General features: G+C 38.9%; 1 protein-coding gene across 3 annotated transcripts in view; it reads right to left on the bottom strand.

The window, feature by feature from the left end:
* IDE (insulin degrading enzyme) overlaps positions 1 to 15540 on the bottom strand; it is an 80823-nt gene that overhangs the window by 56418 nt on the left and 8865 nt on the right. For 2 of the 3 annotated variants that reach the window (XM_070432698.1, XM_070432699.1), the window contains exons 2-3: positions 2523 to 2707; positions 1355 to 1562 (exon numbers count right to left, since the gene is read on the bottom strand). In XM_070432698.1, the coding sequence (XP_070288799.1) occupies positions 1355 to 1562; positions 2523 to 2707 (393 nt within the window). Of the gene's footprint in view, positions 1 to 1354; positions 1563 to 2522; positions 2708 to 5617; positions 5806 to 15540 lie in introns of those variants that run through there. The other variant, XM_070432701.1, reaches the window with a different exon arrangement.

Raw genomic sequence — 15540 nt, 5'->3', positions numbered from 1 at the left:
ATGGAACTACTATTCAGTGGACCTAAGAGACTCCTGAGTCTGTAACATCTGAGCAATTGCACCTCCCACAGTCCAGCTGTCAAGGAGGCTGTTATTATTTGATATTTATTTTAAGTACATAAATATAATACTATTATAAGCACTTTACACACACCAATCCAAAGAGAAATCCATCTAACTATAATCTATAATCAAAGATATACTAAAACAGAGCTATTTCTGGACATGCAACCTCTTCTATGTCAATATGTTCAGGCTGGAAAAAGTGCCTAGTAGTTACATAGGCCTACATAAAGGGTCATGATTATGACACAGTATAAGCCACTTTTTAAAAAAATGCTCTTAACAAGTGTGTTTTTTTTTTCACTCTGAGCCAAGTAACAGACATCCTCCATCAAACAGAGATCTATTATATGAACATCTGCAGTAGCATTTGTAAAGCAGAAAATGAGCCCAGGGAACTTATTGTTAGTCTTCTGGGAATACATATGATTATACCTCAAAGCTGCTGCCTAAAGATTGAAACATAAGCTAAAATAAGTAAGAAACAGGCTACTTTGAGCTAGCCATGTATCCTGTTAATATTCTTTGCTCTAAGGAATAAATTCAAACTATTAGATTGCTTAAAAAATAGAATGACTATTATTAAGATAAGCAAGCAAATAAAGTTGACAATTATTAAAACTGCAAGTCAAACTCAGTACAGATTCACTAAAAAGCTTCAGATTACACTTGATAATACAGAAAACTATAAAAATTCACCAAAAAGAAATTACACTTTGAATAATGAATCAAATCACTAATATAACAAAAAATTTTAAATAGCTGTATAGAAAATTGACCAAGAAATTAAATTGGCCTAAGGGAGTTTGCTATAGAAAATTCTTTCACAGAAAGTACCCAGGGTTGAAAGTACAGGTCAAAACATTCTGTATCTGCTAAGTATTCTTGAGAATAGAGAAACTAAAGGAAATAGAGTATTTAAGTTCTAGCATTCTAGAACAGAAATATGTTCTGTTACAGTTTATTCTTTATCACCTGCTTCATATGTAATACCAGTTAGAATGGGAAGGACAGGTGAGAATTTTATAAGTCAATAAAGCATTTTGTAGGCCTGAAGACTGGTTTAAAGTCAGACCATTATTTTTCTTCTACCACAAAGTAAATATATGAGATCACATTATTATTTTTCCTTGTTACAAAACCCAGGGGTGAGGGTAATACTGATTAAAATACCTCTTGTTAAGCTATAAAGCTGTGAAGGCATCTCTGTAAAAATAATAATTGTTACTATTACTAGTATTAATGTCTTAAGTGCACAAAGTTGGATAATGTATAGAGTATTCAGCATTACCTGTCTAGGGCACCTTCTAGGTGTTCATGGGAAACATCGAAATAATAATTGGTATGCTCTCCACTAGTAAAAGCATTTGAACTTCCTGCATGCTCACTGAGAAACTGGCTGTATTCATTTTCTTTAGGATATTTCTTTGTTCCCAAAAATAGCATATGTTCACAAAAATGACTTAAGCCAGCAATATTTGGAGGATCTGACAATGAACCTGTAAAGAGTAGAGAAAACACACATATATATAATAAATCATTTTTTATGTTGAAAGAAATCAAGTACAGATAAGTCACAGATGTTTTGAAATTTCTGTTAGCATGACAACTCCAATCATACAATCAGAAAAAGCTAAGCATAGGCTGCTCTAAAATAATATTGTTTAGTTTTAGCCCCATCTTATGACATTAGTTGGTGACCCTGGGCAGATTTTAACCTCTCTGGACATTAGTTTCCTCACACATCACACTGGAGGGAAAGAGTTGAATTCACTGTTGTTTTTATTTTGCAGGAGACAATAGAGCAGAGTGCTAAGGACACTGGTTTGGGGGTTAGCAGCTCTGTTAGCTATGAAACTTTAAGCACAATACTTCATCCATCTTGCCTCAGTCACTTTTCTATATACACACCTAACTTAAGGGAGTTGTGTGAATAAAAATTATATATTTGCAAAGCACACTGTATTGTGCTCAGCAATAATTATTTGTTCAACATATGATGGTTATTACTTTTTTCCCTCAATTTTAAAATGTCACTGAGTTAAACAAAAATTTTTCAGAAAGAAAACATGCCTCACTAAATGTACATATAGATAAGAAGCAAGCTGAGTAAAGCAGCATTAAATGTGGAATAAATATGAACACAAGAAACTAGGAAATGTATTTCCTTGTGTACCCGAAGTGTACAAAAGTGGAAGAATTAGAACTGTTACAGTACAAGATGGGAATGAATTTCCTTGCTGCTAGGCCACCTCAGCTGGGAACCTAACAAGATGCTCTTGGTAAATGTAAAATTATTTGTCTTAGACAATTGTAGATTATCAATAGCTGTACAGGGCTACTGTACAAAATAAGGTACATGAAACTGGCAACTGTTAGGTCTTTATTTGCACAAATATGGAAAGTTCTAATAAATGTCAACATCAGGTCAAAGCCTAATTCACAATTTTAAATTGTACCTATGTGTACATCAAGTGCTGCTGATGACTTATCCGTGGTGGGATCGCTGATGAGAAGTACTTTGATGCCATTGGCCAGCTCCAGCCCCCGGTATTCTCGCTTGTCTTCAGGAGATTTGATAATGTGATTTCCTAGTCTCTTGATGGCTGGATTATTCATTTTGCTGTAGGTCTTTTTGTGGAAACTTAAAAGAAAAAAATTAATTGTTAGATTGTGGCTGCCTTTTTTTTTCTTTCTTTTTTTAAAGAACAAAGAGTAACATCAAGCAAAACCATTTATTGCATCATCAGATTAAAACACATCTGGAGGAAACTTTTTATAGCCTACCTACAGGGTATAATCATTCCACTCCTTCCTCTTACCCATCATTCTTTCAGAGAAATGTTAATATTGTTTTTGTAGAGCCATATTTAGGACAGCACACGGATGGGGATTTGAGAGAGGATGGGTTGGGCCATGAGTTGGCCCATGTGCTGACCTAGAATACAGTTTTCAATGACCAATAACTGCTTTCCCACATATTTCAGAGGCATCTGCTAGAGTAAGTGAGCTGGGAGTTGTAAGAATTACTGTAAGGTCATCCAAAACATTGCTCAACTTGATGACATTCAAAGATAGGGCAAATCTAGAACTCATCAGTCTGGTATGCACATGCTCAGAACACAGGGAACAAGCTTCAATGAGGAAAGATCCTGTGAAGTCCTAATACAAAATAAGTGATCTGGGCTGTCCTATGAGTCATGGCAGCAAAAGTAGGGACATAAAAATAAACAAGGTTGGAAGAACCCCAAGTAATTTTTGTAGTCCAGTGCAAAGGTGAATGCCAGAGCAGGAACAAGTCCAGTCATCTTAACAAAGATGTTAAATTGTCTTACAAAGGACTTACTTCCCTTCCTCTGATAGTCCTTTTCTTCTCTAAGAAAGCTAGAGTTATGCTGATGGAAAGGGGCTCTTGAGTGCTATGCAGGGATTATTAGTGTAGCAAAGGGATTTTCCAGAGCATGGGGTATGTATGTTTTGAGACTAAGAGTGGATGCTATTCTTGTCTATGCTGCAAACTGCTTTAAGAGACAAAAACTGAGCCTGTTATTATTAGTAGGTAAATATACTAATCAAGTAAAGCAAAAACATATCTTAAACTATAGAGGAAAAATGACCCTGTGCTACCACATTTGCTTCTCACCTGGAAGACAAAAGAAGTGGATTTGACTGCTCCTTAAAGACTGACATCCAGATTTAAGAGCAAATCAGAGGGGACACAAATAGACATACAATTTTATGGGATAAAAACTTTATTTTTGTGTTAAAATCTTTGGAGATTAATGGAGTGAGAAATCCAGTTTGCTTTTATCAGAAAAGCTTCCTCTCTAAAATAATCTGTAACTAGTCTTCTGAGTAAGAAATTATCAACCAAAGAGATTTGTTTGCTCCTATTAAGATTGTCCCTGATATCTTCTTTAGAAAAGAATATTTGGATTATTAAAGATCAGTAGCATAGGTCATACTAAATGTATCATACCCGTTTTTAAAAACCACATAGTACTTTACAGAGACATTGCTAATAGTTTTGCCCTATTTATAGTAAAAATTTCTTTTTTTTTTAAATAAAGGACGTATTATTTTTTATTTTATTTATTTATTGATTGATTGACTGACTGATTCAGAGAGGAAGGGAGAGGGAGAGATAGAAACATCAATGGTGAGAGAAAATCATTGATCTGCTAACTCCTGCACACCCCCTACTGGGGATCGAGCCCACAACCTGGGCACGTGCCCTTGACTGGAATCAAACCCAGACCCTTCAGTCCGCAAGTCAATGCTCTATCCACTGAGCCAAACCTGCTATAGCAGTAAAAATTCCTTGAAAAACAAAATATAACACTAACATTTTGGGGATATAAGGCCATTGTTGGAAAATTCAAAAGCAATTTGGAAGTGAAAAGGTTTTATTAACAACTTCTTTCTACTTCATTAGCCACAAACCATTTTAAGATCAATGTCAAAGGGAGATAAAAATCCGAGTGCAAAGTCCTAAAAAATGGTATTTAGTGGTTTAAAAAAATCTCAGAGTAACATCTATCTAAGCCTCCAAAGACAGGAGCAATAATAATCCTGGTTAAGGTATTTCCCCAGGGGCAATCTGGACTACAGCAAATGCCTTCAGCTAATAGCTGGTTTTGAAAACCTTGAGTTCAATATAAATTACTATTTTGAAAAATGAGTTCCAACCTAGCAGCAACATTAAGATTAAATAAGCCACGAGGCAGCCTCCATTAAGACTCCACAGCCACAAGGGCAGCATTAAAAGAAAACATTAAAGCTCAGCGTGCACCAGAGATGCCTAGGCTCCTCCCTGCAAAGCTCTACTAGAGGAAGGGAGGGGACTGGGATTTTAGTGATGAATTCCACTAAGTGGGAGCAAAAACTAAAGGCTATTTTGGTTCCACTGCCATTGTTTATACCCAAAGCTCTCTACTGTGCTGGCCCAGCCAGTTTCATTTAGGGGAACCAAAAGTTACAAGCAACTAAAATGTAATAATGGTGATGCTGATGATGGCAGAGCTCTGAAACTTCTACTCAATCCACAACTGTAGTGAGATCAAATACAGATCACTTAGGGAGGACAAACTGTCTTATTCTATGGGAGGTGAAAAATTCATTGTAATTAAGATAACCACCCTTAACTATAGGCTATATTCTGTACTTTTTTCGGGGTTCAATTTCTCTTATCCAGATTTTCATTATCTTAAAGGAAAAAATATAATCAGAGGCATTAGATAACTCATTTGGGCACTGAAGCTATGATTGGTTAATATCCGTGGTATGGCTAAGAATAAAGAAATTTATTCTATAAGTCAAACATAAAAATTAGTCCAACCACTTTTAGACATTTGTATAACGAGATCAAGGACAATTATAAATTTCCAAGCTGACAATGCTCCTGAATCAAATATGACTTCTTGAAGCAAAAGCCAAAAGGATTAATAGCAGCATTTTCAAACAAGATCCTTCCCAGCAACCCATATTCAATAGCACAGGCTGGCTTTACCTAAAGCATGTCTATCAACACATCCTACAACAATTTGATTCTCACCTTCTGGAGAACTGGAGGAAATGATCTGGAACTCCTCTGATGATGATGAATTCATCAACAGCTTGCCTGTCTCTGTATTTATACTCATGAGATCACATGTCTATCCATCTCAGCTCATTAGCATACAGCCTTCAAAAATAATTTTAGTCCTAGCCAGTTTGGCTCAGTGGATAGAGCGTCAGCCTGCGGACTGAAGGGTCCCGGGTTCGATTCCGGCCAAGGGCACATGCCTGAGTTGAGGGCTCAATCCCCAGTCGGGGGTGTGCAGGAAGCAGCCAATCAATGATTCTCTCTCATCACTGATGTTTCTATCTTTCTTTCCCTCTTCCTTCCTCTCTGAAATCAATAAAGGAATATATATATTTAAAAAAAATAATAATAATAATTTTACTTATTACAAATGTTCTCCAATTTGCACCCAACAAAGAGTGAACAAGCAAGTATTCTGACTTTTAGATGCCAAGCTAGTGCTAAATCAAATGCTTTCTCAGACATTTATTTGATATTTTTAACCTGTCAAAGTCAAAATCTTAGAATTACTTTCAATTTCAGGGACTTTATCACACATTGGAAACTTCATCAAAGGCACAGAATTGTCAGTGTTAAGCATTCTCATGAACTTGGAGAGATATTTAGTAATTACAGCATATTTTGTAATTTTGTTTAGAATTTACAACACAGAAGGTTAGAATTTAAAAGCTGGAAGAGCCATTAGATGTTATCTAATTCTTTGCAGTTCATGGACTAGCGGGACTCTTCCCAAGAGCTTGTTAAATATATAAAATATCAAAAACCACCGGAGACCTGCTAAGCCAGAATCTGTATTTTAACAATTTCCCCAAATGGGCTAGTCCCCTATCTTACTTATAAGAAAACTAAAGCTCAGGAACCTGAAATCACTTGTCCAAGATTATATAGCCAAAGTTACAGCTAGAACTCAGTTATTAACTGTGCCCACTCCAGCACCTCGAAATCCAAATAAACATTTAAGGAGGCCTATGAAGATCCAGACACTACACCATGCATGCTGGCTACAAAGATGAGTATGCCAGAGCCTTGGCTCTGAAGAAACCCAGTCTAGTGACAGACATGAAAACAAGTCAACTTTTAACTGTGTGGCACAGCTGTCCAGGGCACTATGGGAGTAATGGAGGGGGGACACCTAACTTTCTAGAAGAGGAGAGAGGACAGAGAGTAGGTGAATAGAAGCATGCCAAATAAGAGGGAGTTACCATAGAAAAGGACTGGTGCTGAGAAAAAAAACATGAGGCATAAAGAGGAAATACAAGAGCTTGGTGTTAATAGAACTACAACTAGAACTTCCACTGAGAGATCTGGACATATAAAGGCCTAAAATGCAGGTTTGCAAAAACAAATTCCCAAATAAGTCATTTCCAAATTCTCATATCAAAAGAAATTTTTTCTGCAAATAATCTTTTATTCAGATGACCTTTTACAATCCTTTTTCTCATACCTCTTTAAGTATTGCACAGTACATTAATAGATTGAGAAACTTTATGTTGCCTTTGTTCAATTTGATCCATTTCTAATTTCTAAATGAATGCCCTATAAACCCAAACAGGTGACTGATCATGCTAATAGTCAATTATGTATCAAAACCTCCCTTCTGTGGAATCCATCCACCCACTGCAAACCACAGGCGGAAGCTGAGCTTACCCTATGGCACTCCTGAACGAGGAGGAGGCATCCCAGGAGAAAATGCCTGAAATCAGAATCATACCAAACATTTCTTCCCCACAGAAAGCAGAGGTAAGTAAGAATATGAAGGTAGTGGTAGTACTAGCATGCCTCACTATAAGACTACATATTCCCAAATACTGTTTACGTCACTTGACCTAAAAAAAAAAACGTCTCAGGGAATCATCTTCAGTTACAGAGATCAGTACCCCATACCTCATACACAAGCTAGATTATAAAGGTGGGTATAAACTAAAATCCTGTCGATTAAATTATATTTTCTCATGATGAATGCTTTGTCTTTGTTTCAGACAAAATGTCAGGTGTTCTAACTCTGTGCACCTTCTGGAAAGGTGTTTACAAAGAAAAAGCAAACTCTTAAATGAGTAAGGAATCCTATAGCAGTATCATTTTAGAGATATGTGCTTTTGCAAATTTTGTTCTAGTTTTGGTGCATATATACAACCAGAGGCCCGCTGCACGAAATTCATGCACGGGTAGGGTCCCTAGGCCTGACTGGCAATCAGGGCTGATCGGGGCCTTCCTTCCCCTGACTGCTGGCTGGGGCCTTCCTTCATTCCGCGCCGCCCCCTGGTAGTCAGCGCACATCATAGCAAGCAGTTGAACTCCCAGTCAGTCGAACTCCCGAGGGGACAATTTGCATATTAGCCTTTTATTATATAGGACTAGAGGCCCAGTGTACGAGATTCATGCATTGCGGGGGGGGGGGGGGGGGGGGTATCTCAGCCCTGCCTGGGAGCCCTCGGAGGATGTCTGACCAGCTGTGAGCCCGGCTTCTGGCTGAGCGCAATGACTGCCAGGGGCAGCTCCTGCGTTGAGCGTCTGCCCCATGGTGGTCAGTGTGCATCACAGCGACTGGCTGTTCCACCGTTGGGTCGATTTGCATATTATCCTTTTATTATATAGGATGGCTGTTTATTCTAAAAGTGACAAGCTTATGTGGGGGAGGAAGATATTTTACTCTACCCTTCTAGGTTCCTTTGGGTAGTCTACTAATTAAGTCAACATGAGACAGAGTAACAAGAGAAATTAACTAAATGTAATTACATATGTATGTATGTATGGGAACCCCACATATGAGAGTCAGTGATCCCACATACATAAGAGGTTCACAGACAGAAAGGTAAAAATGGTATGTATGATACTCTAAGCTAGGGATGAGGTACAATGTGCCTTGGGGCTTCAGAGGGGAAGAAGGTCATTTGCAGAATAAGAGCCGATGTTCAGTTATTACAAGTTTGTCCTATAAATCATAAAGTTTTAGGCTTCTTTTTTAGAGAGAGTGGAGAGAGGGAGGCAGGGAGGGAGGAAGGAAGGAGGAGAGAAAAGGGGGGAGAAGTGAAATGTGAGAGAGACACATCGATTGGTTTGACTCCCACACATGCCTAAATATATTTTCATTGATTTCAGAGAGGAAGGAAGAGGGAGAGAGAGATAGAAACATCAATGATGAGAGAGAATCATTGACCAGCTGCCTCCTGCATGACCCCCACTGGGGATGGAGCCCACAACCCGGGCATGTGCCCTGACCAGAGATGGAACTGTGACCTCCTGGTTCATAGGTCTGAGGAGACAGAAGAAAGCTAGGTAGTCAGGACCATGCTGTGGGGGGGTGGGGGGGGGGGGTGGGACTAGAACCGAGAACCCAGCTAGGCAGAATTACTAAGGCACCCAACAGGGCAGGGAAGGGTTCGCAAGTGAGCCATGACCTTTAAAATGTCTGAATGTTGCTAAGACAGGCAGCTTGCAGATAACTAATCACAAGACAATAAGGTGTATAACCAATCCCAGGATTGTCATTAAGGCAAAATTCTTTGAAAGGATCTCTCTCCCTCTCTCTCTCTATTCTTGGGTTGATGGCAGGAGACATGCTCCCCTGCACCCAAGTGGCTTATGGCCATGTAGGACTCTACACATGGACTAACAGACTTTAACACCCGACTCTAACATGGAAAGGAAGCTCTGGACAATGGCCTGCTCCCAGAACCCCAGCTGCACTTTTTCCAGGACTGGCTTCTCTCAATAACCTTTTCCTCCATTGACCCGTTTTTGTCTGTGAACCCTTTCTTCAGATTAAAACCCCACATTTTGGTTTCAGGTCGATGCTCTAACAGAGCCACGGTGGCCGGGCTATCGAAGGTTTCTTATAGCTGTATGTGGTAACCTAGGGTGTTTCACAAGTATCCTTGTTCCACAGATAGGCTTCAGGCTGTTAGAAAATGTGAGAAAGACGCCACTGTACTAATCCTAACAATCACTCCATCTTTAAAGTGTCACATGCTTTATAAACTGCTAATTTAATCTTTTCATTCTCCTTAACCCCAGATGAGGAAACGAAAGCTCAATAATTAAGTGATTTGCCCAAGGGCATTCACATGCTTGATTTGTGGCAAAGCTGGAGGGACCTATAGCGAAAGAGGAGCATAGGAAGGGGAGGAGCAGAAGGTGGTACTTAAGGAAATCATAAATGGCTTCCTTTCTCAGTTCCCAGTACCACCCCCACAGCCCTTCCCTGACCCCATTCTCCTCCCTAACAATCCCAAATAACAAAGACAAGGAAATAAATTTTAAATAGGTCAAAATAAATGATGCAAGAAATGTTTTCTGTTTTCCTCTTCTACTTCCCATGTAAAACAGAGATAAGTAGTGGAAGGAGGCTGGAAGAATGCTTCTAATCTGCCAAAGGAGTCCCTGGGCTGAGAACCATATCTTCTCACTATACTTCGCTAATAAGAAAGAAAAAGAAAAATGTATAGCAGGATTAAATGTATAGTAGGTTTAAAGAGAGAAGAGAATATAGAATCGTCACATGCATAAAAGGGAATATAAAAATAATTGCTACAGTAGATATAGTAGGGTTATGGGTAATTTACTTTTTTTTTTTTTTAATAGATTTTATTGATTTTTTACAGAGAGGAAGGGAGAGAGATAGAGAGTTAGAAACATCGATGAGAGAGAAACACCGATCAGCTGCCTCCTGCACACTCCCCACTGGGGATGTGCCCGCAACCCAGGTACATGCCCTTGACCGGAATCGAACCCGGGACCCCTCAGTCCGCAGGCCGACGCTCTATCCACTGAGCCAAACCGGTTTCGGCGTAATTTACTTTTTAGATGCATCCATTAAGCCATAGGAACAGAAAAAAAAAGAAAGAAAAACATGTAATTGTTAGGGTCGCCGAAGGAGGAACACCCGAAGCCAAAAGGGGTGAAGAATGATAAATTTATTAGATCATCTGAATACCAGATGGGCTGAGCCCCAAAATAGGGCCAGCAGCCCCAAAGACTGGGAGTCAGAGGTTTTTAAAAGGACTCTAGGCGGGCTTTTTCTGGGCGGAGAATTCTCTGTGCAGGTCCAGATTCTGGGAAACTCCGGAGTGGACAGATAATGGTCTTAGCAAGTGGAATGCGGTCTAAGCAAGTGGAATGTCCACTGTGAAGTGGCTTAAAGGTCATTTCCCAGAGGAGGGGGTATCAATTCAATTATCTGATCAGACCTAACAGTAATCATCTTGGTAGATGCAGAAAAAGTACTTAACTAAATTCAATAATCATTCATGTCTTTAAAAAAAAAGTCAGCAAACTAAAAATAAAAGGGAGAATAGTCCTTCATCCCCACAAACAGGATGCTACTACAATCTCTTCTAGTTAACACTGTACTGGCCAGTTCAATAAAGCAAGAAAAAGAAAACACATGTAGATGTGACAGGAAGGGGAGGTGGACTAACATAATTCATGGCTGGCATGACTGTGTACGTAAAAAAATCACAACACTCTACTGACAACTTCCATTTCTGAGTAGGATATAATAGGTTATGCCAACCTGATTCAGGTTCAATAACTACAAAAGCCACAATAAATTACAAAAATCACATTTTTAAAGGTATTGGAGAGTTGTACAAGCAATAAGGATCAGAGGGACTGGGATTCCAGAAAGGGGTGAGCCAGGAAGTGAGCTGATGATCACCACCTGTTTTCTTCTCTGGAGGTATTGGGCAATTCTGGGTGTGGCTTGGAGATCATGTTTGGACCAAGCAAAAGAACTCTACTCAGGGGAAGAGAAACAAGCGAAGCTTAAGTAGGCACAAGGTGTTGAGATAGGCCAGAACAAATGGAATAGAGAAACTGAGCAGAAAGCTGAAAAAACTGACAGAGCAATTTACAGCAGATACAGAAAGTTACCTCCCTAGAAATAACATCTAGGCCTCAGATATTTAAGCTTCAGACCAGAAAAGCAGCAAAGCCAGGTGGACTGATGACTCTGACCAATTAGTGAAGACCAGGACCCTGTGGGAGCACACCTAGAAAACATGAATATTCTGTTGAAACCCTCCCCTAAGATTCCTGCGTGTGAGAAAGAGATAAAGCCTCAAGACAGTGCTCTCCTGCTGGAAGCTAATTCCAGCAGGGCATGATAAAATGCAAGAAGTCCTCAAAAGGTTGATGGGCTTCTATATTCAGCAGGACTGAATCATATTACCTGCTGCTGGAATAGCTGAAAGCATTTCCCCAAACCTGAAAATCTGCATATATTATTGCCTGTGGAGAGCAGTTCCCCCAACCTGACAATGCCTACTGTTTACCAAACTTACCTTTGATATGTATATCTGTTTTGCTATAGGGCAAAATGTGTGAATAAAGAGCCCTGGGTCCAGAGATTCAGAGAAAACTTGGTTACTGAAGCTAGGTCCCCTTTGGCTCCCCAAAATGCCTTCCAAATTTATATTTCATGTCTAGTTTCTTTATTAATTTACTTGCAGCCCTTCTCCAGATTCCTGAACCCTTCTAGATGCAGGGAAAGAACCCTGGCACTCTCCTACTGAGGAACAGCCCCCGCCATTCCATTTCTCCTCTTCTTCTCCCACTTGCCCCCCATAGGCATGCATCTCCTACACGCTAAGGAAAGCATGTCAAACTCAAAGGCTAACATGGGCCAAATAAACAAGGTCTAAGTTTATGTGGGCCGCAAAAAAACAAAAGCTTCAATTTTCATAGAAACGTAGGTTTATTTCAACAGAGACATGCTGAATACAAAGGGTTGAAATAAATGAGTAATCGTTTACATAAAATAATAGAACATTTTAATGAAAATTAATGTCTTTTCTTGAACATTAACTTACCAAACACTGAATAACTGCACAAATTAATAAGCGTAACACAAATAAACTCATTTTTCTTGTTCTCTGTAAGCAAAATAATTCTATTGTGCACACCAAACAAGTCAGTACAAGAATAATGATGTGGCAACCGGCTGCTAAAATATTCGCTCCTAGTATTAGTGGAGAGAAATGGTGCGCCTGCACGTAAGGGAAATGAATGCAACACCATTATAGTAATCAGTCATTAGCGAACGTTGTAGTTCGTTATTAATAATTATGTATAACAGGATATTGTAAAAATTAAGTTACAAAATTTTTATTAAAACATTTCTTACATACCATTATATTGGCTGGGCCGCAAAAATATTCCTTGTGGGCCACATGTGGCCTGCGGGCCGCGAGTTTGACATGCTTGCTCTAAGTGACTCCAAGAGACTTGCAACCTGGGGAGCAATGGGCAGCTCTTCACAGGCTAGTCCTCTGAGTATGTCCCCAAGGCCTCCTTTCCTCGGACTTCCCAGAGAGCTAGGGCAGCCCAGCCTAGGCTTCCCTGTTGCTTTATACTAAGCCCTTTCTTTCTTGTTTTACTGTCCCCAGCTTTAATAAACATTCCCTCATAGTCACCTGGACTCGTGAAATTTTTCCTACATGAAGTCAAGAACCCACACGCTACCTGGCAGCCCAGTAACAGTGTGACAGACTAAAGACCCAAGATGCCCCAAATTCACAGCTTATTTTTGCCACAGGAGTTTAACTGAGATACCACTACATTCCTACCAGAATGCTAAAATGAAAAAGTTGGAAAATAGCAGGTGATAGAGAAGTTTTGGGGCAACCCAAACTCTCATACACTGCTGGTGGGAATGCAAATTAATACAAACATTATTTAAAAACTGGCAGTACATACTTATATAAATTATATATAAAACTAACAATATGACCTAACAATTCATGTATTAGATATACACCCAAAACAAATGCATTTATATGTTCATAGTAATTCTATTCATAATAGCTAGGACTAAAAATGATCAAATGTCCATCAACTGTGAAAAGATAAACTGTGACATATTCACACAACAGAATAGTATACAACAATGAAAATGAATAATCTAGAATAAAGCACAAAAATAAGGATGAATCTCACTAAAAAGGTTGAATGAAAGAAGCTAGATGCAAAAGAATAAATACTGTATCCTCCCATATATACAAAGTGCAAGGACAAGCTATGCCTTTATGTTAGGATAGTGGTTACCTTGGAGGGTAAGAGGTAGTGATTAGAAGGAAGAATGAGGGCAGCTTCTGGGTACTGGTCCCTTGCTGGCTATACAGACATGTTCGGTTTGTGTAAATTCATCAAGCTGAACACTTATGATATATATTTTAATTAAAAGTTTTTAAAATATCATAAAGCAGTATAATAAAAGAGGGAGGAAGGTATGAATTACTCAAGGCTATAACTATCAATCACCAAAAGTCATCCTAGAAACAATACCACTTGGATAATGAAAAGTAGCTATCCATATCAAACAGGTGCTAAACAGAGAAGGCTCACTAAGAAATAATAGCCCAATTAACATGATAATTATCTAAACCTTCTCAGGTGTGTCCCAGACAATTCTATTGATGTCATCCTGGCCACAAGAAATAGGAAGCCAAGTACAGCATGAATCAACTAAGTCAATAATAAAGTATGTTAAATATTTTAATCAAGTCTTTATTCATTATGTTAAGATTTGAAACTAATTTTAGTATTACTTACTTTAAACTTGTTAAGATTTAAAAGTAAAATATTTCCAGCAACCAATTAAAAGTGACAGAGCAATAAATGTAATCAAAATAAAAGCAAAATGATTAAACTTTATTATTTTTTGTAATCCTCACCTGAAGATATCTTTTCCAGTGATTTTTAAAGAGAGTGAAAGGGTAGGAAGAGGTGGAAGGGGGGAGAGGAAGAGAGAGAGAAACATTGATGTAAGAGACACATCAACTGGTTGCCTCCCGAAAGAGGCCCGACTGGAGCCAGATATTAAACCTGCAACCGAGGCACATGCCCTTCAGTCCTTGGGCCAAGGCTCTAACCACTGAGCAACAGGACACGGTGATTAAACTTTAAATAAATTCTCCCCTCAACAATTTTTCAACATTTATATCAAACAACAATTAATCCAGGATTTGAACTGGATACGTTCTTTATTTTAAACAAAAAGAATAATATATACAGTAAACATTTCTTTAAACTCAGAATTAATTTTGCATATGCTCATAGATGTTCCATGATCCCAGAGCGGCAGGACAGCTCAAAGATCCCTGTCATGGTCTCTAAAGATTAATTTAAACCACAGGGTAGGAAGAGTTACCAACCTGTAACTAATTCTTTCAAGACAGCCCTCCAAGGAAGGCAACCCACAAACACCCAAATTCTGTATTCTGTGTGGATCTCTACTTGAGGTTCAGTTCCATTTGTTTGTACACTCTGGTTCTGACAGGAGGGGAATCCTGCCCTCTTCAGCTAATGCTGGTTCAGGAAGCTTAACCTGCACTCTGCCTTAATATTATTCTCCACGCCAGTACTGATCCACTGACCACTTCCAGCCAGTGTTCAAGTAACTATAAACCTTCACCTTTACCCAATGACCCCTTTGCTGCCTAGATCCTGGATACTACTGGACTCTTCTGGTCAAACTGGGCTTGTGAGCTCATTTAATTTTGCCAGTAAGAGTCACATGAAGTGTTCATATGGGTCCATTAAATTGACAGGGGCACCTAAAATTGCATTAGACTTGGGAGCACTTACGGCATTTCTCCTATAAAATAGGTATATAGGTATAAATAAACTTCACCAAGGTAGTCTCTGGTACAAAGTAGGCAACCATAAATGGTACCCTTATATTATAATCATAATTATGGTCCTAGGGAGGTGAGATGCAAATAGATAACCTCAATAACCACCATGTTATTACTAACATTCTTAACATAGGCTCATGCATATTCCAGTTGCATATTGTCATCTCCAGAGGTCAAAAACATTGACTAATCGGGCTAGTAATAGGATAGTACTTTATAAGACTCAGAAAACCAGGTAAATAATTATCCCTTTGTAAC

The sequence above is a fragment of the Myotis yumanensis genome, unplaced genomic scaffold, assembly GCF_028538775.1.
Source record: "Myotis yumanensis isolate MYYU_CA2020_CCGP unplaced genomic scaffold, mMyoYum1.0.hap1 SCAF_13, whole genome shotgun sequence".
NCBI classification, from domain to species: domain Eukaryota; kingdom Metazoa; phylum Chordata; class Mammalia; order Chiroptera; family Vespertilionidae; genus Myotis; species Myotis yumanensis.
This window is presented reverse-complemented; position numbering and strand designations above follow the sequence as displayed.